The sequence below is a fragment of the Dipodomys ordii genome, unplaced genomic scaffold, assembly GCF_000151885.1.
Source record: "Dipodomys ordii isolate 6190 unplaced genomic scaffold, Dord_2.0 Scaffold73, whole genome shotgun sequence".
Taxonomy (NCBI): Eukaryota; Metazoa; Chordata; class Mammalia; order Rodentia; family Heteromyidae; genus Dipodomys; species Dipodomys ordii.
This window is the reverse complement of record NW_012267289.1, coordinates 618,247-643,068: the sequence shown is the minus strand read 5'-3', so window position 1 is coordinate 643,068 and position 24,822 is coordinate 618,247. Positions and strand designations below refer to the sequence as shown.

At 35.1% G+C, this 24,822-nt stretch overlaps 1 protein-coding gene across 1 annotated transcript in view; it reads left to right on the top strand.

Moving 5' to 3' along the window:
• The window catches only part of Gbe1 (glucan (1,4-alpha-), branching enzyme 1), a 207,985-nt gene that overhangs the window by 162,770 nt on the left and 20,393 nt on the right, over nucleotides 1–24,822 (top strand). Inside the window, exons 13-14 of the mRNA XM_013024170.1 lie at nucleotides 13,808–13,992; nucleotides 15,542–15,672. Coding sequence (XP_012879624.1) covers nucleotides 13,808–13,992; nucleotides 15,542–15,672 — 316 coding nt within the window. The remainder of the gene's footprint in view (nucleotides 1–13,807; nucleotides 13,993–15,541; nucleotides 15,673–24,822) is intronic.

Genomic DNA, 24,822 nt, shown 5'->3' with positions numbered 1-24,822 from the left:
CTTCCTGCTAAGTGCTGGAATTGAAGCAGTTATAGGAAGAGAAAATACACTCTCCTGAACAGTAGGAGTGCTAATTTTTTTTAGCATTTTCTCTTAGCTTGTTGAAGCAAGTTTACTGAATGTAACACGACTCCTAGAAGTCTATAAAATTGAGCCATGAAAAACTGCAAAATTCTCAGTGTGAGCAGTTGTAAATGACTTGAAGCGCTATTAAAATGCTCAGAGACACAAATAGCATACATTCTAAATGGCAGAGCCCTAAAAGTAATGGGCCTGATTTGATTCACGGCACACTGATAACCAATTTGAGCTGGCCTTTAATGAGAACCTACCATGACTGTGACATTGTGCTGAGAGAAAAGAAGTGCCACAATTACCCAGGGGACTTTAAATACTGATGGTCAAGGTTCCCCCAACCATTTGAGTTAGAATTGCTGAGTGCAAGTCTCTGGCCTTGCATGCTTTAAAAACTAATACCAAGTGACCATCTGACGAAGGGAAGGCCAAGCATGAAGACCGGGTCAGGGGAGCCACACTTTGTAGAAGGGCTGGAGGACAATGAGGGTTTAAATTGATCCTTGAAGGAGGAAAAAAATGTTTTAGCTATTTTAATACCTCGTTGTGCTCCAAAATCACACCGCATATAAGCAAGTAGTGGCATATCTATATGAGTAAAATTTCAAGGTACTAGAGGGTGGGTACCCAAAAGATTCCTCAACAGTGTTTAAGGAAGAGATTGAGAAGAATCCAGAATGCATAAACGTTTAAGAAATACTGCATTGCTTGTGTTGTCCATTTGGGATTTCTGTCCAAGGATCACCTTCTGAGGATCTGTTTATCCCACAGTAGTGCCTTGGAGGTAATCATTTCAGTTTTCCAGATTTATGTGTAAATTCTACTTTTAGAATTTAGAGGTATCATGTTTCATCCTGGCCTGTTTGTCCCCATGTAACTAAATGGTCTATTACATAGAATAAAATGAAGATTTTGTTTCATATTCTTTCTGGCATGGTTATTCAGTTTGTTCTAGGTGCTTTAACAGTTAACCTGAAACTCGGGAAATTGTGGAGCATAGGGATTTGTTTCTTGCATTTCTAGAGGCTGAGAAATCCAAGGTCAGGTGAGCTGTGTGTGACCAGGGCTTTCATGGTGCATGATCCCATGGTGAGAGATGGAAGGGAAAGAGGGAGTTCATGTGAGGGTCAAGGGAAGGAGGGCAAACTCATCCTTTTATCAGGAATCCAGTCCTGAGATAATGGCATTAACCTAATCACCTCATAAAGGTCCAACTTCTCAATATTATTGAATTGGGGGATTAAGTTTCCAACCCTTGAACCTGAGGGACACTCTCTAACCATAATCATATTGATGAGTTCTTATTCTTTGGAAAAATATTTCTCAGTTAGTTAAAAGATATGCTTTACTATTTTGAAAAGTAAAAAAAAAAAAAAATTCTGATGACTGTCAGCCTAGTTCCAAGTTAAGTCTTCTGTTCTCTTTGCTTCTTTTCTTCTTTCTTTGCCAATATATGCTGCCCCTGACTAAATGAGGGCAAGGATTGCCTGAGCAAATATATCATCAAAGGCCAGACAGCTTATGATAAAGAGCTGATACTTTCAAATTCCATTTTTACTTTTTATGGACACCCATCACTAAAATACAAGGAAATCCATTCATTAAAAAAAAGGTTAACTTTTAAGCTTTTAGGCTTAAATTACAAAAAGGACTAAAATCTCTGTTGCTTATTATACATACATTTTAAAAGTATTTTCTCTATGAGGAAAATAATATTATTGTACAAATGAACATCATTAACATATAGTATATTGAATTCTATTTCTTAAGCAGATTATTGATTACTAAATAAATTTTGGTTATACCCCCAGATCAATTTTCTGTGCATAATATACTATTAATTATATTTTTATAATAATATTTTTATGTCTTGACTTGGAGAGATTACTTGGAAAAATAGATATAATTGTTAAAACTAAGAAAGGATGACTTTTAAAATTTTACCAATTTTCAGAAGATTTTCTAAATTCTGAACTCCACTGTAAATTTTTTTCTACCAAAGTATCATTGCAACTTGATGATACAATATGAAACCTAACATGCTTTTAGCATTGGTATTATTAATTAAAAAGTAAAATGTCTTTATGTACATAATGTACCCCAATCAATTTCTATCCATCACCTCTAACATTCTTGTGTGTATTTTCACACAATTATTTTAACCATATTTCTCTTCATTCATCCTCCCTGTTAAACCAAACCCTTCCTGTGGCACCCCAGTAGTGGAGCCTAATTCTCTCTCCTGAATCCCTAACTCCCTATTGATTGAGAGCTTTCATTAAAATTCTTTATGCCACATTCATAATTTTAATGTGTTGCCAAATTATTTGTTCTTCATTTTCTTTCATTGTTCATTTTCCTTTTCCCTTTCCCCCATTCTTCTAGTAAGAATCATAATATGTATATGTGTCCAAATGCACTTGTATATACAAACATACACATGCATGTATCAGTTCATGTCTGTGGGTATATATGCATTCTAAGAATCGCTTTCACACATGAGCAGAAATATGGTATTTGGCTTTTTGAGTTTGGCTTATCTCATTTAAGAGGATATCCTAAATTGTTTTCCTGCCAAGAGCATTATTCTTTTTCTATATGGCTGTGCAATATTCCATTGCATGCATGCACGCACGCACACACACCTGCACATACACACACACACACACACACACACACACACACACACACACAATACTACCATTTTTTTAAAGTCCATCTGTCTTTGGTCACCTTCGGTGAGCCACCATTTTTCTATTGCCAGTAGTACTACAGTAAGCATAAGTATGTAGACATATTCCTTAAATGTGTTTTTACTCTCCTTTTGATAGATTCCCACTTTTCATATGACGGAGAAATAGGGAAGGTTATTTTTAGTTTTATAAGGAACCTCCATATTTATTTCCAATGTGGTTACACTATTTTATATTCCCACCAACAGTGTAGGAAAATTCCTTTCTGAAATCCTCACCAGCATTTGCTGTTTGTTTGCTTGGCCAATGCCATTTTGACTGAGGTGAGATATAAGCTCAGAAGTCTTGATTTCTTTTGTTAGTAGTGTTATAAGGTACAATTATCCCAGAAGCCACATTTTGGAAGATAGAATATTGTAGTTTTTATTACACATTAGCAGTCTGCAAGCAGCCCATTGTTATAAAGGCCCACAGACCTTAAATACACATAACACAGCTAGGAAACAGGCTAGAAAAGAAAGAACAAAAGCCATACCAACAAACCAATTCAGTTTCGATTGATGGAGAGCTGAATTGGGACACCATCATGACTGGAGACGAGCCAGGAAATAGGACAAAAGACATAATAAGGAGAAACACACATGGTATAATGGCGTCTGGACTGGGCCAGGCCTAAATAGGGTCCAAGCAGGAGGCATGTCCACTGGAATTTCCCAATCCCACGTACTGGACTGAGTAACCTATCAGGACTTAGTAACCTATTATCCAGGTGCCTAGTGCTGCCTCCAGCGATCCTGGCACGCCCATTACCTGAGAGACAGGTGACATTTCCTCCCCCCATTATGAAGATGCCAGACCCCACCATCCACCATGTGGCCAATATGGCGCCAGCCAGACCTGGTCTCCTTACTTCAATAGAATAATTATTACATTCATTTTTGATGTTTCTTCCTTTTTCTTTTTTTGTCAAAGTCATCCAATAGTTAAGTTTCAGCACTTTTTTTTTTTCTTTTTTTGTCACGGCTTTAACTCTGGGCCTGGGCATTGTCCCTGAGCTCTTCAGCTCAAGGCTAGTGCTCTACCACTGGAGCCACAGTGCCACTTAGAAAACAGAAAATTGTGTAATACTATACAATTGTGTAACAGAATTTGTAGTTAAATATTCATCTAATAAGGGTTTCTTGCTAAGTGTTTCCACCCTATGCTCCCACTATTCCTATAAGGTTTTTTTTTTTCTTTCTTTTGTAATGGCTCTCAGGAATAACTTTAAAGTAAGTATATATATATATTACCAGATGTTAGTCTAGAATGTCTGCCAAGTTATGAATATTTAGATATTCATGAGTCTTGACATCTGTCATTTGAAATGTTTAAAGTTTCCTTTTCCCCAAAATACCTGACACATTTAATGATCCTTTGTAAAGTTTCAAGACGTTTGAGGACAAGCTTGATGAAGTATTTTTTGTATTCATTCATATTTTAGTTTTCATGAGACTCAGATAACTCTCATGCCATCATATTGAGTACTTATTTTACTTTTATTCTTTGTACAATTAGAATGTCCTGGACTTATTTTTTTTTACTTTTTAGGCATGCCATTAAATTTATTTTCAAGTAGCTTTGTTTGTTAAAAGTTTAATATATGGGTTCATTTTACGTTAAGTACATATTAAATTAAACAAGGAGATACTTGTCATAATGTAATAATGTCATATTTCATGTTTTCCTGAATTCAGCTACTTTAAAAACTGAAGAATGGAAATGAGTGTAGGTATTTATCATATACTCTCACATTTGGCACAGATACTTTAAATTCATTTAAGTATGTATATACATGTGCAAAACAGTTCTCTGTGGAAAGTAAAAGAACAAAATCGAGAGTCTCTGTTGACTACTAGTGGAGATTAGAGTTCCAAGCCTTAGTGAAGAAGAAAGAGACAGGAAACATGATGATCATTCTCTTTGAAAGAACCTGCATTAACTAATCCTGTACCATACGTCACTGGAAAAAACTTAGAGATGGAGCCATAAAGGCAGTTAGAAAAATGTTGTTTGTTTGTTTTCTTAGAAATTAGTTTACCTGGGTAAAAGAATTACAAGTTATTACAACTTATGTCTAAGTTATATGTGATGAAAAAGTTTTAAAGTTAATGAAACCCTTTTCATACAACAGCCATGGTCTCAGGCAGGTGGGAGTTGGGGATAGAAGGTTGGCCATCTCAGGCCAGCTTTAGCTCAAAACATGAGACCCTATCTTAAAAATTAAGCAGTTTGGGGCTGGGAAAGTGGCTCAGTGGTAGAGTGCTTGCCTCGCATGCATGAGACCCTGTGTTCAATTCCTCAGTACCACATAAAGCAGAAAAAGCCGGAAGAGTGCTAGCCTTGAGCTGAAGAGCTGAGGGACAGCACCCAGGCCCAGAGTTCAGGCCCCATGACTGGCAAAGAAAAAAACAAAACATAATTAAGCAGAAAGGGCTGCAGTAACAGCTCAAGTGGTAAATGCCCTGAATTTAAACCCTATTACTACTAGTATATCATAAAACAGAGTGGAATCTTTCTGTTCATGCCCTATTCTCAGGTAAAACACTTGTATGTTTATGTGTATATTTGTGTGTGTGTGTGTGTGTGTGTGTGTTTGTGTGTGTGTGTGTGTGTGTGTGGTTGTTTAACACGTTTACCCTCTGTCTTTGTCCCAAGCAATTTTACCTACTCTCCCAATTACGTTTCTTGAGGTCATGCCATTGACTACTACAGAAACCTCTTTGATTCTTAATAAGAAAGGGAATTTTCTGTAATTTCAGGGTTGACTGAAAGGTTGATAGCAATATAATTTCATAACTGCCTTTCTCTCTCTGGCTACACTCTCTTCAGGATGCCTTGGCATTATCTGGATATGGAGGACTGCTATTCTGTTCTCTTCTGCTCTACTGTGTTTTGTTGTCAACTCTCACTGATCTCTAGACCTTGTTTGAACACACTTTTCTTTATAGTTATCTTCCTTACTAGATTATGGATTCTATAAGACGAGAATAATGGTGATGTATGTGATATAGTATCATCATATAAATGATGTATATGATACCCTTAAGAACATTTAATTATTTTATATTGTGTTAGAATGAAGCATGTTACTGTTATATTGGCTTGTGGTGTGTAGAATGTATACTTGATTCATACCTTTTAAAAGAAGTGTGAGATATGCAAACTCTGTTGGAGAAATCAGAAGCCAAACCATTTGTTTGTAGAAATTCTATGTAGTTTAGAAATACTGAGGAGAGAGAAATGTGTTAAAAGTTTTGATGTAGAATTGTTTTTATTTTATTATTTATTTTATTTTTATTACTCTAAGAATATTGGTTCATTGCTCAACATCATTGCAGAATACCAAAATTTAAGTACTTGCAAAGTGTTTCCCTATAACCTCCACAGCTCCTTCCATATATATCAAATCATCTCTAGATTACTTAAAATGTATAATACAATGTAAATGCTGTTGTAGTAATAATTGGTATGTCATTTTGTTTAGGGAATCATGACAAAAAGAAAGGCCTTTACATATGCAGTAGAGATTATGCGGAACAGATTCAGATCCAGCTATTTCAGGCCTAACTACGTGTACAGGGTAGCAGATGGAAGCCAGCCATGCTGTTAGGGCCAGGAGAGACTGAGGGGCTCTATGAAGGGGAAAGAGGGGACAACAGGATACTTCTGCCCATCACTTTTTTTTTTTTTTTAAGCTCAATGTGGAACAAATTCAAGTTTTGTGTTTTGGAACCTTCTGGAATTTTTTTTTCAAATGTATTTAATCTGGGGCTGGGAAGGTAGCTCAGTGGTAGAGTGCTTGCCTTGCATGCATGAGGCTCTGGGTTTGATTCCTCAGCACCACATAAGCAGGATAAACAAGCCAGAAGTGGCACTGTGGCTCAAGTGGTAGAGCACAACCTTGAGCTAAAGAGCTGAGGGACAGCGCTCAGGCCCAGAATTCAGGCCCCACTACCAACCAAAAAAAAAAAATTATACATATGAAATTGGTTGAATCTATGGATAAGGAACTTGCAGATAATGAGAGCAAGTGAAGGGTTTGTGTGTGTGTGTGTGTGTCTGTCTGTCTGTCTTTGTGTATATGAGAGAGTTTATATGCATTCCACAAGATGTGTAAGGTATATTTCCACAGTAATGTGGAGCATATGTCTCAAAGAAAAGGATGTCAGGAGTTCGACATTCATCCTTAAAAAAAAATATTTGAGTCCAGATGTAGCAGCAGCACATTGGAGCTTGTTGTGAAGAAAGAACAGTGAATGTAACATGTGTCTGCTCCCATAACCACCCCGACTGATCAGAATCAAAGAGGGGTGCTGACAACTGCAACTTCAGTTTTTTTTTAAAGCAAAGTCACTAGGCCCCGATTTAGAAAACTGTTTTATACTTTGCCCTACCCTTGGGAGAATGAAGGACAAACTGAAAGACCTGAGCAAACCAAAGCACATGATTTTAAAATACAGGCTTCCTTTCAAAAATCAGTCTTCAGTACACATGAGCAGAATAGAAGCTCCAGTTATTTTTTATGCTCTCATTAAACTATAGTTTAATTTCATGTATACATAAACTTGAGAAAAACAGACTTCTGTAATTTCCACAGCATGGAGGCTCGGGTAGATTTTAATTAATTTCTAGTTAAAATTAGTATGCATTACAGTTGAGAGAAACAAAATACACAAACTAATCAAAATGTTCAACTAACAGAGCTGAGGCTTTTTCATTAGTTATATTGTCTTGAAATTCATCACTGTACCAGCTGGCTTCTTGTCAATTTATAGTTTGGACCTTTACATCAAACAGCAAAAAATTAATTACAGGAAAAGGAGTCCCAATAGGAATTTTGTGCTTGAAGGTTTTTCACAATTAACTAGACATGAATGGAGCTGTGTACAGAGGAAATGGAAAGGGAATGAAGGAACTTAGTAGACTTTCTAGAATCATGAATTAACTCTCACAGTGTTAGTTACCTGCTTCCCTGATTTTGTTTTAAAGTTGTTCAGCCAAAGCTTTCAGCCTTCTCATTTCTGGAAGCACTCTGGTCTGTGCGATATTGAATGCAGTGAATCATGGTACAAACTGTGAATGTTCTTACAAAATGTCCCAAGTGACACCTAAAACATTGCTCTCTCCACTTCGTTTTCAATTGAGTAAGAGCCTATGTATTACATTACTGATCACAATCATAATTTAATGAGCAGAAAGATCATGCTTTGATGATTCGTGCCTGCTTGCTTGTAATGCACGCTTCAGACACGGAAGTATTGTTCTCAGTTCTCACAGCCACTGCCCCTGTGTGCTGCAGATAGCTCAATGTCACATTTCTAAGCCTCTTATCTGTTGAATAAACCTTTTAAAAGTGTTTAAAATGCTCTCCTCAAAGTTCCCTCATCCTTTTTGCCTTTTCATAGAGGTTCTTACAATCCCTCAGATACATAGAAAATGTGAAGAAAACATTTCTACCTCAGAAAAATGCACATATATGATCAAACATACAACATTTTCTCCCAAATGTCTGGCAATCACTAGGAATGCTTTTACTCTATTTCTTTCGTACATGTTGCAATCCTTGAAGAAATTATCACCTATATTATGTATACATGTGTATATATCATATATTAGCTATAATTTGGAAGTAGATTTTACTTTGATTAAATTAAAATGCTGATTCAGATCAGGTTATTCCCAGTCCAGCAAACCATCTACTAAAACAAATTATTCACCTTAGCCAAAGCCTGAATCAATTTATATTTGTAGCTCTGTGTGTGTGTACACGTGCGCGCACGCGGGCACATACACACACACACACACACACACTTTTCCTGGCACTTGAACTCAGGGCTTTTGTTGTTCAAGGCTACTGCTATATCACTTGAGCCATTAACTTCTCTTTGGTGGTTAATTGGAGATAAGAGTCTCAGGGACTTTCTTACCCAGGTTGGCTCCAAGTTGTAATCTTCAGATCAAGCCTCCTGAGTAGCTAAGGATTAAAGGGATGAGCCTCCATCACCATTCTTTTTTTTTTTTTTTTGGTGCCACTTGGGACTTAAATTTAGGGTCTAGGTACTATCTAATCTTTCATGTTCAATGTTAGGTCTCTAACATTTGAGAAAAATACCCATTTCTAGCTTTTTGATGGTTAATTGGAAATGAATCTCTTTCCTGCCCAGGCTGGCTTTGTACCATGTTCAGGCATGAACAATAGACTCATTTTTATGTAGCAGTTCTTCAGTATAAGCTAATTTTTGTGACTATATTCTACTGTACTCTCTCAAGTACTTCCCATTTCTAAGTAATTTGTAGACCATAGCCATGGAGGACATTTTTAACTTTTTTAAAGTGTTTTATTTATTTTTTTAATGATAATATTTTTCTTTTTTAGGTTTATGAGTTGTGAGCTGGGGGTATGATACTAAAATCCATTTTCCATTTTATCTATGCATACCATAAATGGATCATTGTTACTCCAAGGTCACTTTGAAAGACTTTCTTTGATTTGCTTCCTTTTATTTTATGCTTGTGTCTACAGTTTTGAACCAAAAATGAAATTTACTGTTGTGTTTGTCCATATTAAACTTAATTTGTCCCTTGTCAACTCATTCCAATAGAGATAACATTCAAAAGCCACCCTGTACATACAATGTTTGTCTGCAATCAATGATAAAATTTTCCAGTATTTTTAATGTATGCAGGTGTCCATATATTTTACTTTAAAAAGAGGTTTCTGTAGGGAAAGATTTCTTTTTTAGGAAATCTAAATGAGTCTAATAGAGATGAATAAGTGATTTTCTAACAAAATAGTTTCATCTTATGATTTTAATAGCTTTATTTTCCTATCTTTGAAATTTAATTTTACATTACATTGTCACATAGCTCTCTCTCTCTACATATATATATATATATATATATATATATATATATATTGATGTCACTTGTAATAGTTCAGACTGCTAAAAATGGGACTTGAACCCATTGGGGTTTGAACATTTCATACCCTCTTTTGCTTTAGTTAGCTAGCATTTCTGCCCAGGCCTAGCCTCAGACCAAGAATCTCCTATACATGGGAATACAGACACTGTAAAAAATCAGTACTTTAAAGCCATTTGTAAGTCTGCTCATAGTAGTTATGACCATTTCTGCTCGGAATGATGTCACCTAGAAACTGAAACTCTTCTGATGCTTTCTAGGATATTCTTTTCTGAATAATGTCATAGTAAATGGGAGTATATAGCATAAAAGCCACCATCCACTAAATGTATAGAATTGCTAGCCCATCACTCATGTCACTTGATTTGAACCTTGGAAGAGCTTTATGAAACTTGTTATTCTATTTTCCAGGTAAGGAAACTGACAGCTCAAAGTAATGACCTACATTCGTATCACTAATAAGTGGTTTAACTGGAATTTAAATCTAAGTCTCACAGTCTTGGAAATCTATGTTCATTGACCACATGTTGCGTAACTATTCTTCGGCATAAAGAATTTTGAAGGTTTTACACTTGTTTTTCAGAGTGAAGTCTTCAGCTCATCTACTTTCAGAATGTATGGGGAAGTTTATATCATATATGTATATAATACATAAATCTCAAATATATATGACATATACACATATATACATAACATACACACACACACCTACACATATACATGCATATGTCTCTGCCTGAGCCTGTCCCTAAAGGTAATGGAATGGGGATGAATATGTCCATTAATTATTCTGGAGTGCAATATAGACTGAAAAGTGCAATCAATACCATTTTGCTCCTATACTAAATGGTTGATAATATCATAAGATCTTCATGTACATATATTAGTTGCATTTGACACCACTCTAATGTCCTCCTAACTGTTGCTCCTCAGTATTACTATTTTAATTAATCTCCTTTCTTCCTGCTGTTGCCAGGGACCTTCCTGGTCCCACTTTCCTCTGGGGGCCTTGCCTTTTATTTACTGAGGGCTTACAAATTACTCTTGCTCTTGACCTCACTTTCTCTCCTGAATTATAATACCTTATTTTGTTTTTATTACTTTTACTCTAAATCCCTGAATACGTGTAAACCCTTCACATTTTAAAATTTAATACACCCAACATTGACCTCATTATCTTCTTATACCAAACTTTGTCACTGTTTTTCCCATAGCAGTTAATCTGAACATTACTCTGTGTCCTGGATTCAGAACTTCAAAATTTTATCTAATGTCCCTTTTCCTCTCTCACCTAGTCATGATGTATTGTTCTTTCTCTCTCAGAAATGCTACCTGTATTCATGTTCTTTATATCATTCTTACTGCAGTTGATTGCAGTTCATAGGTAGTTGCCACCCAGCTTATCTACCATTCAACATCTGATATCCATTGCCTCTTATACTCTATCAAACATTTTAATAACATATACATGTGATGCTTCTATTCTTCTACTTAAAGCCAGCTTTAATTCTCTATTCCCTATGATAGAAGGGCTAAAGTATATAACCCTGTTACTACTTTAATTGCATCTTGCCTGCCATTTCTCTTCAGTACAAATCATGTTGTGTGACTAATCTGAATTCTTCACTGTGCATCACCTTTCTCTCCATGCTTTTAGTGCATTTTATTGAATTAACATGGAATCTCTCCTACACAAGGAAAGGTTGCTTGTTCTTAGCAGTTCATTTGCATTGCATTTGCTTCTGAGCAAGTCAGCGTGTTTATTAGTAATTAAAATCAGGTTACCAAAACAAGACTTGTTTCGACTACTCATTGACTGTGTTGTTTCCTTGTGTCTCTGTTTCCTCATTAAATATTAATAATAATGATATGATCCCTACATCACAGTGTTGATAAAAACAGAAGAAATTAATTCCTATGAAGTGCTTACAATAGACACTAGTTTATAATAGATCTATAATTTCTTTACTTTCTCTTCTTTGATGATGATGGTGTTGTCACATTCTCCTCAAGAAAGGTGAAAGAATCTCTTATTAATACTGAAATCAACCCTAAATGCCATGACTAGTACAAAACAAAAGTATTTTTTCCCATAGAAAGCCTGAATCTAATCTGCTATCTAAATAGCAGACTAGCTATCCCATTGTAAATAATCCAGTATTTGAAATCCCACTTGTAGTTAGTTAGGTGCTTGCATATACCCTTATTCCACATTCACTAAAGAACATGCTCTGTCTGTAATTCTGGATGTACTTGATTCTCCCTGCCAAATGGCTGAGCGATGTGTTCCAGCAATATATCTTGGGCTGATACAGGTTGAAGTCCAAGGCAGGACTCTTAAATATAACAGACCAGAGTTACTAATATGAATTTAAAGCATGCTAATGCTAATGTAGATCTCAGAGAGATAGAAATCTGAATTCCTTCTTTGTTACATGTTGTACAACATCCCCAGAAATACTTTTTTTTGTACATTTTTTAATTGTAAAAATGCCATACAGAGGGGTTACAGTTATATGAGCAAGGTAAGGAGTACATTTCCTATTGAGCATTGTTGCCTCCTCCTTTGTTTCAATTGACTGAACTATTAGAATTTAGTAAAATGTTTGCAGATACTGTATTTTTGTGAAATTGCTATAGGGTTTGAATTGCTACACTTTTTTAAAAATTTTAGATGGTCTAGCCCTGTAAAATTAAATGTAACTTGCAGTGTTTCTTGGCAAAGTTTACTATTTGAAGTCCCTATAGTAAATCATTTGGAATTAAATCCTAGCTTATTAGGATTTATTTATTAGAATGTTAATATGCTAGTTTCTTTGAAGTAGGAAGTGTAGATAATACAAAGCACATTAATATGTTGCTTTGGGAATATGTATTAGTAAAAATATGAATAAATTCATCCTTATACAATTTTGGCCTGTAAAATGAGTGGAAAAAGAACCAAACAGCTCTACAATCCAAGTACATTGGTCATGTAAGTTTTTACTTCCGAGACAAATTTGTGGCTTTGGAAATTATTGTTATTGTAGTGGCACATGAAGGTACATTTAGAAAAAAAGCACATGAAGGTACATTTAGAAAAAAATTTAAATTTTAGGGGAAAACACTTTAAATTAGTAACTAAATAGGGACAAACAAAAGGAGACATTCAAATCTAATTATCAGGTCAAATACTATATTATATATATTTAATTTATGTGATCTCTAGGTCTAATCATTTAGTGAGAAATAATGTTTAAATGGATTCTTCAGTTAGGTGTGCCAGCTGTACACACACACACACACACACACACACACACACACACACACAATTTCAGAAGAAGACACACATGTAATGATAGAAAATAGATATTAAAAGGAATCAAGGAAAATAATATAAATGTGGCTCGGATTTCTGTAACACCTGAAATACACAATATGTTTGCCTAAAGATTGTGATAGAAAACATGGTTATTTTAATCACACAAAGTAAACTTTAATGCTTATTTTTTACTGAGTATTATATATGTAAGGTTGAACAAATCCCTTAACTGCCCAGAGCTCTGAATTTCTCATCTGTGAAATGAATATGATAGAGGATTCCTTAGAGGATCACAAAGCAACAGTATATACAAAGCCAGTGGAAATTGTAAAGCATAGTTATAGGTTGCAGAGGTTACAGAGATAGAGATTTTCAGAAATTCCTCTGAGATCTCCTAGATTATTTCAGAGATGAGGTAAGTGTGATGAATGTAATTGTCCTCATTTGCACATGAGGAAACCAAGATGTATAATCAGGAATGAGTGTTCGAGGTAAAGCTGGACTGTAAGGCTTCAGAATCCAAATGCACTTTCTTCACAAAACCACTCTGGTTTTGAAGGTCTTTATATCTTTCTCAGAGTATAGTGATAATATTTTATACTCTGAACTAATTATAAGGACTTTCAAATCATATATCATGACATATATGTGTGTGTATATACATATATATACATATACATACATACATACATATATATATATATATATATAGCATGAATTACTGATATTTGGGGTGATAGTTAACACTTTTTTTGTATGTTCTTGTTTGATACAGGAAATGAGTTTGGGCATCCTGAATGGTTAGACTTCCCAAGGAAAGGAAATAATGAGAGTTACCATTATGCCAGAAGACAGTTTCATTTAACTGATGACGACCTTCTTCGCTATAAACTCCTAAATAACTTTGACAGGGATATGAATAGATTGGAGGAAAGATGTGGCTGGCTTTCAGCTCCACAGGTAAGCTCTTTACTCTAAAAGTGATGTTTTAGTCACCAATGCTGGACATGCTTAGAATGACAATCATTTTAAATCTATATGCAGATCTCCCAGACACTGCTTTGTTATTCAGTGTGTGGTTCACTGTAACATACTTCAGGTTGTCAAAACATGCCACTGAAATCTCTCCAGTAGATAATGGAAATCTGAAACAAAATGCCCTGTTTACTTTCCTGGTTAGTTTGCTCTTGTTTAAATTTAGTATTTTTATTTCAATTGGTTAAACTAAATTATAAAAGCTCTCCCTGGAACACATTTTGCAGATTGCTGTGGAAATATCTTAATTATTTTGACTGCTTTTTCTTTATATAAATAATTATACTGTTATAAAGAAGCCACTTTGACAAAATGTAAGCTTTACTTTTTTTCCCCTTCTTTATTAGTCTCTAACTTGTCATTTTGATTTGATGCCATTATACCTGTGTGTTCTTTAGTATTTTTCATGAGTCTGGATCTCCTTTGGAATTTAAGTTTTCAGTAAGTTTTAGAAAATGTAATTAACAGGTGCAAATTTTATTCAGGTATTTTTTTCCTCCCCACTGCAAAAATTAGCATATAGTACGTGTTAGTTATAATCCATTTACTTTATATTGATGCTGTTTGAAATGACTATTGATGTGTTTTTACACTGGTGTATGGGTTTTTTTTTTTTTGATGGTTGAACAAAGGTACTTATATATTCAGTAAGATTGTCTACATGACACCAGTGCCCTAATCACATTTATTAGTAATGCCATCTCCAGGAAAATGAGCACAATGATGCTTCTTTTCAGTAGGAATGGTGTTGAATATCAAAAGACACCCTGTTTACGCTAGAGCCAAGTTCCCATTTCTAAATCACCAAGAGTGATGCTGTTTCTCTGCCTGCATGCAAGTCCTCTCCACACTGAGCTAGGCCAGGAGGCTGTTGGAAAAGCAGAGGCCAGTTGTAGCCTTCTGGGGATGCATGATGTTTCACATAAAAAGGGTGCAACCATAGTTTCTTTTCAGACATGTTTTGAGAACAGAAAACACCCACCATATTTTAATGGGCTTTAGTTTGCCTATGATTTTGATTACATAGTATACAAATGTATGATTTGTAGAATAACTATAATTTCAGAATCTAGATATAGTAACATTAAATTTTGAAAAGTAATATTTTATGTACCTTGACATATTATTCTGGGGATTAAAAATATTCCTAAGGAACATGTACTTATAAGTAGATTTAATACAAATGAATACTTGATATATAGTGCGGATCCTGTGATTTTTACTTAAAACCTAAGCCACAGCTCTAATCTGTGCTTCTTTTGAGATTAGCAGGTGGCTAGCAAGATGTTTTATGTTCTCTCTGCAATAGGTGACATTGTCATAAGTGGTCTAGATAGCAAAATTATAGCATGTTAAAAATAAAAATTTCTGGAACTTTCAGCAGTGAACAAGGTTATTAAGAAAAATAAAAGGACTTTCCCATAATAGCTGCATCTCAGTGTTATTTAAAGGTAACATATGTTAATTATTACAGGCCTATGTGAGTGAAAAGCATGAAGGCAATAAGATCATCACTTTTGAGAGAGCAAACCTTCTTTTCATTTTCAACTTCCATCCAAGCAAGAGCTATACTGATTACCGGGTTGGAACAGCATTGCCAGGAAAATATCCTTTTCGTTGAAGTGAAGAGGGCTATTTGAGTTCAGGGTTTTATTATTATTATTATTATATTGGGGGATAAGAAAAACTAACATTGATCTTGCTTTCTTCTGAAAAATGAGGAACTTCAAATAGTTAATTGATAAAACTTATCTCACTTATACTGAATTATTCCTGCGCTATAATCTGAGACTAGAAAGTATGATTCTGAACATTTTCAGATAGTACCAGTCATGGTCATTTGTCTTTATGAAAACATTGCATAAGTTGTCACTAAGAATCATCTTCTTCCTTTTCTCCACTTCTTGGGGAAGATCAGATTGTGCTTGGGAAGATGGAGTCGTTTTCCTATCTCTTTCTTTTAAGATACGGAAAATGGCCATCTTTAAAAGCCTTAGTGAGTAAAGAGGCAGGTCACGGGAGCATGAAGTAAGCAACCAAAGTAGTTAGAGGATGTTTTGATGTCTGTCTGTATTCATTTTCTTACTGTTTCATTTCTTTCTTAATATTAGTAGGAATCTTTTCACTGAAAGCCTATACCAGCTCTGTGTGTAAGGATAGAAAGCTGCTTGGCATGTACAATTATTGCCAGCATTTACAATAGGAAGACAGCACAACACAGCAGTATTCTAATTTTGAAAATCATTATGAAGCAAAAGTATAATGCAGCTATAAAAAATTATCAAAGTGATGTTCAGAAGGGTTACAGTTACATAAGTAAGGTATGATTGCATTTTTTAACTTGTTACCCGTCCCTCATTTTTCTCCTTCTTTCCCTGCTTCCCAATCTCTACTCTCCCCACCCAAGTTGTACAGATCATTTGCAACACATTTTCTTGTGAGTATCGCTGTTAGATAGGTTTCTACTTTGTCCTTTGTCTTAGCATTTTGTTGTTCCCCTTCCCTTCTCTAGTTCAGATAAACATATATACAATACCCGGGGTCAATATAGTATTAGAATGCCTACCTAATGCAATAAGACAAGATGCAAACATAAAGGAGATCCAAATAGGCAAAGATGACATAAAGCTCTCCCTCTTTTCAGACAACATGATCTTGTATTTAAAGAATGTCATAGACTCTACTCTGAAGTTACTCAAGCCGATCTGAAACTTTGGCAAAATAGCAGGGTGTAATGCAGCTTTTAAAGACATAATGACTCTTACTGGATTTATGAAAACAATGGCAACTGCAGAACATATTAGCACAGAAATAATTTACTTCTCCTCTGAAGCACCAACAATTATATCTGACCCTTGATCAAAATGCCTGGCACCAACATGAAATCCCCCTATGGTCTCAGATACAATAAGAAAAGGTCTTTGTTCAATAGGTAATGCAAAAACAAAACAAAAACAAAAATGTATTTCTTACTTAAAAATAATACTAAGTAAAGGTTTCTCTGGCACTTGACAATATAGAGTTCCCTAGTGCCTTTTTTCTACCTTCCTATTGTGATGTCTGTCAATGATATATTGACACATGTTATAAGACAAGATTAAGGATTTTGAGTTTTACCTACCTCTGCATATAAGAAAACACAGTTTATTTTCTGTGTCTTGTCAAGAACATGTGACAAGAAAATGAAAAATAGATAAAGAGAGAGAACCTGATATTAAGGGAAATAATTTTAAACCTAGATGCTCCTTGAGTAGAACAAATTGAGAAGGCCATTGTAGTGATTGGAAAACACACATTATCCATGGATAAAGAATGGACAGTACAAAGCTAGGCCTGTAATCCTATGTATGCAGGAGGCTGAGATCTGAACATCATGGTTTGAAGTCAGGCCAGGCAGGAAAGACCTTGAGACTCTTTCTTTTTTTAATTTTAATTTTATGGTCAAGATGATCTACAGAGGGGTTATATGTATGTAAGTTAGTTTCTTATCAAACTTGTTACCCCGTCCCTTATTTTTCTCCCTCTTTCCCTCCTCGCTATCCCTCTACAAGTTGTACGGATCATTTCTAACATATTGTCTTGTAGTATTGCTGTTACCTTGGTTTCCCCTTTGTTTTTTGTCTCACCTTCCCTTCTCTAATTCAGATAAAAGTATATACAATACCCAGGGTACCAAAATAAAATATCATGCCAACAGAAGATAAACCATAGGGGGAAAAAACACAAAAGAAAAAAGTATTATATCTCATTTGTCATGGAAAAAGGAAACAGAAATGTTAAGATTTCCTGGTTATAATGTTTAATATTTTAATTAGGTTTGAATCTTACATGCAGATTAATAAATCAAATAAATGTGGGGAGGAAGAAAAAAGAAATCACATAGTACATTGAAAACAGCGACAACATAGAAAAACCTCTTGTGTCCATGTCTTGGAATTCATTTCGCTTAGCATCATCCTATATGGTCATATGTACATAGACAGCTATTGAGCTGTTCTGCTCATCTGCTAAGATTGTCCTAAACATACATTACTTATTACAAATAAGTGAAACCATGGGACCTATAAGTCCTTCCATTTTCTTACAAATGGGGCCATGACATTCTTTCTGAAGGAAGCATAGAATTCATATATATATATATATATATATATATATGTATATATATATATATATATATAGCCACGTTTTCTTTTTTTGGGGGGGGGGTACGGTTGTGGGCCTGAACTCTGGGCCTGGGCACTCTCCCTCAGCTCTTCAGCTCAAGGCTAGCACTCTACCACTTGAGCCACAGTGCCACTTCCGGCTTTTTTCTTTTTGCTTATGTGGTGCTGAGGAATCGAACCCAGGGCCTCATGCTCTACCACTGAGCCACCTTCCCAGCCCTATAGCCACATTTTCTTAATTCATTCATCTACTGAGGGGCATATGGGTTGGTTCCATATCTTAGCTATGGTAAATAATGCTGCACTTATCTACAATTAATCAACAAAAAGGCAACACTGGAGATGTAGCTCAAGTGGTAGAGTACTATCTGAGCATAAAAGCTCAGAGACAATACCCAGGCCCCGAGTTCAAGTCTCAGGATCAGCACAAAATATGGGAAAAAACAACAATAAATAGTGGTTACTACAATGGATTTAGGAAATGTTGACTATAAAAAGAAGTTCTAAGAGATAAACCTAAACAGATTATGATAAACTATGTTAATTGGTTTATTTTTCTACAGTTTTGTAGTGAGTTGATAAATGGAAAACATGACTTGATAAAATGTATGCTTTAGGAAAAGTTCCCATGGTTCAGTCCATGAGAGTTTTGTGCAAATATATATTAGAAATACAGATAATAGTGGTGAGAGATTGTAGTATGCCTAAATAATTGATTATGAACTGAGATTTTGACAACACAATAGAAAAGGCAATATGACATGCTTTCATGTAGTGAAAGGATTCAGGAGCTATTTGGGGATAGAAGTGGACATGGCACTGGAGGGCTGAGGACAATGTTACTTCTTTAGATAGCAACATGTGACGCCACCAGCTACGGGTATAGAAAATATGATTTTTAGACAGGTGCCGCTGGCTCACGCCTGTAATCCTAGCTACTCAGAAGCTGAGATATGAGGATCACCTTTCAAAGCCAGCCCAAGCAGGAAAGTCCATGAGACTCTTGCCTCCAAAAAACCATTTCGAAAAATGAAAGTGATACTATGGCTCAAGTGGTAGAGTGCCTGCCTTGAGCTGAAGAGCTGAGGGTTAGCACCCAGGCCCAGAGTTCAAGCCCCATGACAACAACAACAACAAAACATATGTATATGATTTTAATTTAAGATTGTCAAAAATAAAAGTGGAAATGCTATTTTTCTGTGATGACATTGAGGAGAAAAGTTGAGTTCAGACTAATGTGATCTTATCAAATCTGTTCACAAAGGAGTACTGAATGAAATCATATCTATTAACATAGTATATTTTTGGGGTTTATTTTTTGGGGGGGCGTCCGGTCGTGGGCCTGAACTCTGGGCGCTGTCCCTCAGCTCTTCAGCTCAAGGCTAGCGCTCTACCACTTGAACCACAGCACCACTTCTGGCTTTTTTCCTTTTTGCTTATGTGGTGCTGGGGAATCAAACCCAGGGCCTCATGCATGCAAGGCAAGCGCTCTACCACTGAGCCACCTTCCCAGCCCTACCATAGTATATTTTATTGAGTGGAACCCACATATAAGATAAGCTTATCTACAGGCTTATGCTGGAATCTGAAATTATGGTTTTGTTTTGATAAACCTTGAGTCTCCTGAAGTATGGTACCCACTGGGTGGAAATTTTCTTTTACTAAATAAATACTGGAGGTTTTGTATTAGCAACATATTTTGAAACTATACTGTTTGAAACTATACTATTATTTTAATAGAGACATTTTCAAAAATGGAGCTCTTTCCAAAACTGATAGTTGAAAAGTCACTTATTTGTTAGATTTTAAGAAAAGTATCAAAACATTAGTCTTAGGTCATTTAATGACTCATACCTACTACAGGTTTGTGTTCATAAGACACAACCAATGCAAGGAATGTTTATTTTTTTTTTACTACTTATATCATTCTTGATATTGTCAATAAGAATAGCTAATTTACTGAGGGGCAGAAGGGAGGATAGGATGGGAAGGGGAAACAAAGCAGGAGGCTACAATGCTTGATAAGAAATGTACTCATTATCTTGCCCATGTAATTGTAACCCTTCTGTACAGTATTTTCACAATACAAAAGTGCTTAAAAAACAATAGCTAATTTATATATGTAATTGTTTTCACTAAAGACATTGGCATTTTAGTGTCTCTTTGAAAGCACAGAAAGTATTAAGAGATAATGGTCTAGATGACCAATGGCAGAATTTTACTACAATTAGGATTATGGGATGGAGGGATAAGGGAACTATGAGAGTATTTTTTATCATAACTGATGCCACACTTTCTAATTAGTCATTTAAAAATGACAATAAATGCATATCCTACAATCATGGAGATTGGGACAAGCTTTGTGTTCCAACCTCTCTTTCAGTGTGTCAGTCCCATATAGAAATTCCAGCACAGGCAGAGGGAACTTAATAGCATCTCACTATCTCACAGGACAAATACTAATATCACATTAAATATTTACAATATGATCCTAAGGTAAGACAAGGTGATACATTCCTATAATCCTACCTACTAGGAAGGCAGAAGCAGAGACTCACAAATTCAAAGCCGGCCTAGGCAAAATTCAGGAGACATTCTATTAGCACCAAATTATACAGAGTGTGGGCTGTAGCTTAGGAGGTACAATGTTCGCATACAGGCGCTAAGTTCAGCCCACATTTTCAAGATATGTGTATATACAAAATTACCATAAATATATGTGCCTTTAAATATTAATGGCACTGTATTTTTCCTCTAGAGAATATGTGCTCTAGGAATAGTTCTTCTGCCAGTATATAACAAATTAAGATTCATTATTCTGTATGTCCCTTATTCAAATCAGAAAGGTTATTTAATGTGCTTCTTATACAATACTATCTCCTCCCCTAAACTTCCCTACTCAGAAATTTTTGATTTTTATTCTTTTTTAAAATAAAATTTCATTTCCCCTAGATTGAATCTCCAAAACGAACATCACCATATTGCAGATATGGCATGACCAATTTATATTGAGTCATATTACCTTCCTTTTCTGGAGTACTACTGTCTTTGTAGCAGAGCAAAAAGAATAGTAGTTCTATCTCAAACTCACTTTGTACATTCAAAGAAAACAAACCTTAAGTTTTTTCTTAGAATGTTTCTAGTGTATTCTCATCTCTCTGCTATTCTTTATTCAGTTAACAATTTAGCTCAGATTTCCAAATGTAACACTGAACATGTGAACATGCAATAAATATAATAACTTTTGCATGTAAATAAAGAATATGTAGTAGGACAGTTCTTTGTTTCTGATGTGTTGAGTTTGTACCATCTTCCCTAAGCAGCAGAGAGGTCTCTTCTTTCAACTTCTTGTTCCTCCAGTTTTGGCTTTAAGAGATTTTTTCCTATTTGCTGCTTCTCTATCATCATCATCATCATCATCATCATTTTTGTTATTATTATCTTTAAATAGTTGTACAAAGGAGTTGTCATTTTGTCATTTAACAAATTACTTTATGAATACAATACACCTTAAGTGATATCACCCTTTCATTATTCTCCTGTATCTCTCCCTACTTCAGCCTGTCCTTCAATTTTCTAAATTTTGTAGGATATTCATTAAATTTATGACTTTGTTCTCCCTTCCCTTCCTTTCCTTTGTCTGTCCTTCATCCCTTGCCCCCATCCTCGACCATTTCAGTGCCCCTTTTCTGGTAATCATTTTATTGGACTCTCAGCCTTTCTAAGGAATTAGACTAATTGAATTCTCACCTGAAAATATAATAACTAGACTAATATACCTGTGTATGCTTGCATATAACCCAAAGTATTTACTAGCACAGTTATAAATTAGTTCTAGCTTCCACACATGAGAGAAAGCATTCATCCTTTGACTCCCTGGTCCAGATTTTATATTAGCACATCTAGAATGTTATATAAATCACATTTCTTTTTGATTTTATTCTTTTCCCTCTGAATTACTTAATACCTCATGATGATACAAAAACTTTAGATCTAGAAAATATTTTGAAATTAGTGATTTTATACTATATTTTCTGACTTTACCAAAGTACTCTCTGCTTTACATACTCCAACTACTGAGCAAGTAAATTGAATACTGATTTTCACTGTGAAGAATCCACAGTGGAAAGATTGCATGTATTAATCAAGGAAAGAAATTCATCAAATTTTTAATACCCAGGAAAGCAGGCTCTACTGCCAGAACAAATTTAAAGTTTCTAGAGAAGTCATTTGAACTTTTTTCTGTCACGATGGATGAAATATATACCTTCCGTAGGTAACCTTTCTGAATTCTTGAGCAGTATCAGTTTTTGAACCTGTATATCAAATGGCAAGGTATCAACTTTCTCTTAGATCTGGGGAGAGTAGATGGTGGCTGTCGTCTCTGGAAACTGTTGTAAAGAGAGCTGTTTGGAAGTACTGCCAGGCTAGGTAGAAAAAACACTTTAACATGCTTTCAGCTATCTTCAAAATAATAAGACTATATTTGAAAAAAAATGAAAAGCCAGTCTAACTTGTGTCAATAAGATTTTGGGCTTGGCCTTCATGGTAACTTAATAGTGCATCTACAAAGGAACCTGTGGCTAAGTTTTTTTTGGGGGAAAAAAGAGAATGATCCAATTACAGCAGCAAAAACATTTCCCCATATACTTTCTACTAGTTGTCTCTAGCCATTAACTTTAGTACGGTAATCACCTGTGCTCTTCAACAGACTAGCAGTAGACTAATGCAGAGCTGAGACCTAAAAGTACTTGGCAAATAGGCAAATTTTTCATGGTTAGAAAGATAGAATACATCTTTCTGATGTGTTATATTTGCTTGTCATTTCACATTGTTTGGCTGAAAAGAAAGAAGCAGTTCCCTTTTATCATCTGAATCATCGTATCTCCTTAGTTTCATTTCTTCATCTAAAATGCTGTCAAATCAGTATTGAATCAAGCTGAAAACTGCAAGCCCATAAGGAAAAATTGTTTTTCTCTAATCCATTTTCAGTAATGCAAGTGATGGTACCATATTTCAAGTGATACAAAAGGGAATCTGGTATTGTGATATCTCTTTGGAAGGCTTCTGTTAACCATTTTCATTAACTAGTTAAAGTGCCCAGCCATGCTATAAAATAGGTTGTATTATCCTTGTGTAAAAGACCAGACTAAAGCCTGTAAGTCCTTGAGTCTTTCCTTCTAATGCTTATTGTTGAAAGTCAAGTAGTGTAGCATCTTACAAGGCCCATGTTACACCATGATACATCTTTCTGTCTTTTACCTGTAGTTGGGTATGGTCACAGTAGTGATTTTATTAACAATTTGTTTCAGTAATGGTTAAAATTATTTTGATAGAAGTCTGTGGGAAAAGGAACATTAGAAAATGGCACAAAAATCCATGTCACTGGCAGGTCATTTAACCTCTCCCATTACCTCCCCATCTCCACAAAATCTTTTCCAAATAATTTTCCTTGTATTCTGTTACTATCTTCCAAAACAAAATACTTAAAAGAAAAATATAGATACGGGTCAATTATTATGATTTTTCTGTGTTCTAGAGTGATATATCAATATGTCATGGCTCTATATTTCAAGTTACACTGCCATATCAAAGTTTACTGGGTATTATTCAATTTAAGCTCAACACTTCATAGCTTATTCATATGTTATATGACTTGGTGTTAATAGATTACTAATGGTATGAGACTATAAACAACAGAGCAGTCACATTTTAAAGAATGTGTTCGAATGCTGTATGGAGAAGTGGACTTCATAGTGAAGTCCATTTGATAGCCCCATTTCCAAATGGCATTTCAAACTGTCACAGTATCGAGATATGAAGAAGTGTGAGCACAAATGGCACTTACAACAAATACACAAATGTCTATCAATATTTTACAAATAAAGGAAAAGAGGAGTAAATAGCTGGATTGGATCTGGGCTCTTAGAAATATTTTCATAAAACTGCTGTATGATAGTTTTCTTACTCTAAATACAGTCTCTGCATTTTACAACCTATTCACAGGTTTCTAATAAGGAAATAATTCATCCGGATGATTCCCACGGTGTAACTGCTGAAGGCAGAGATGTTGATGTGAGTTGCTTAGTTTAGAGAGGACATGGACCTTGAGTTACTATAATAAAACACTGTATATATTAGAATCTATGCTTTATGCAAAAATAAAGACAAAGAACTACTATGCATTTTTGCAAAGATCATATGTACAAAATTAAAGTTACTTTTTGGATTTTATATTCTAGATTGTAGCTTCTACTTTTCCAATTTATAGATGCTTGGTAAAAACAAAAGTAAAGATAAAAGGTTTCCTCATGAGAGTTCTACATACTGAACAGATGCAAGCATATTTCTTTTTCTTTTGAGTGCATGTATGTGTCCCTTTGTGTTTGCTGCAACTTTATGATCTTTATGTGAGCAGAGAGAAATAATCCTATCAAAAATTTAGTAGGTCCTTTTGTTTCCATAGCTTCAAAATACTCATATATGTACATATATGTATCTATATATACTTGTGTGTGGCCATTGTTTATATATATTTTTACATGCATTCTGAATTCCATATTGTAGTATAAAAGTATCGCAATTCTATGTT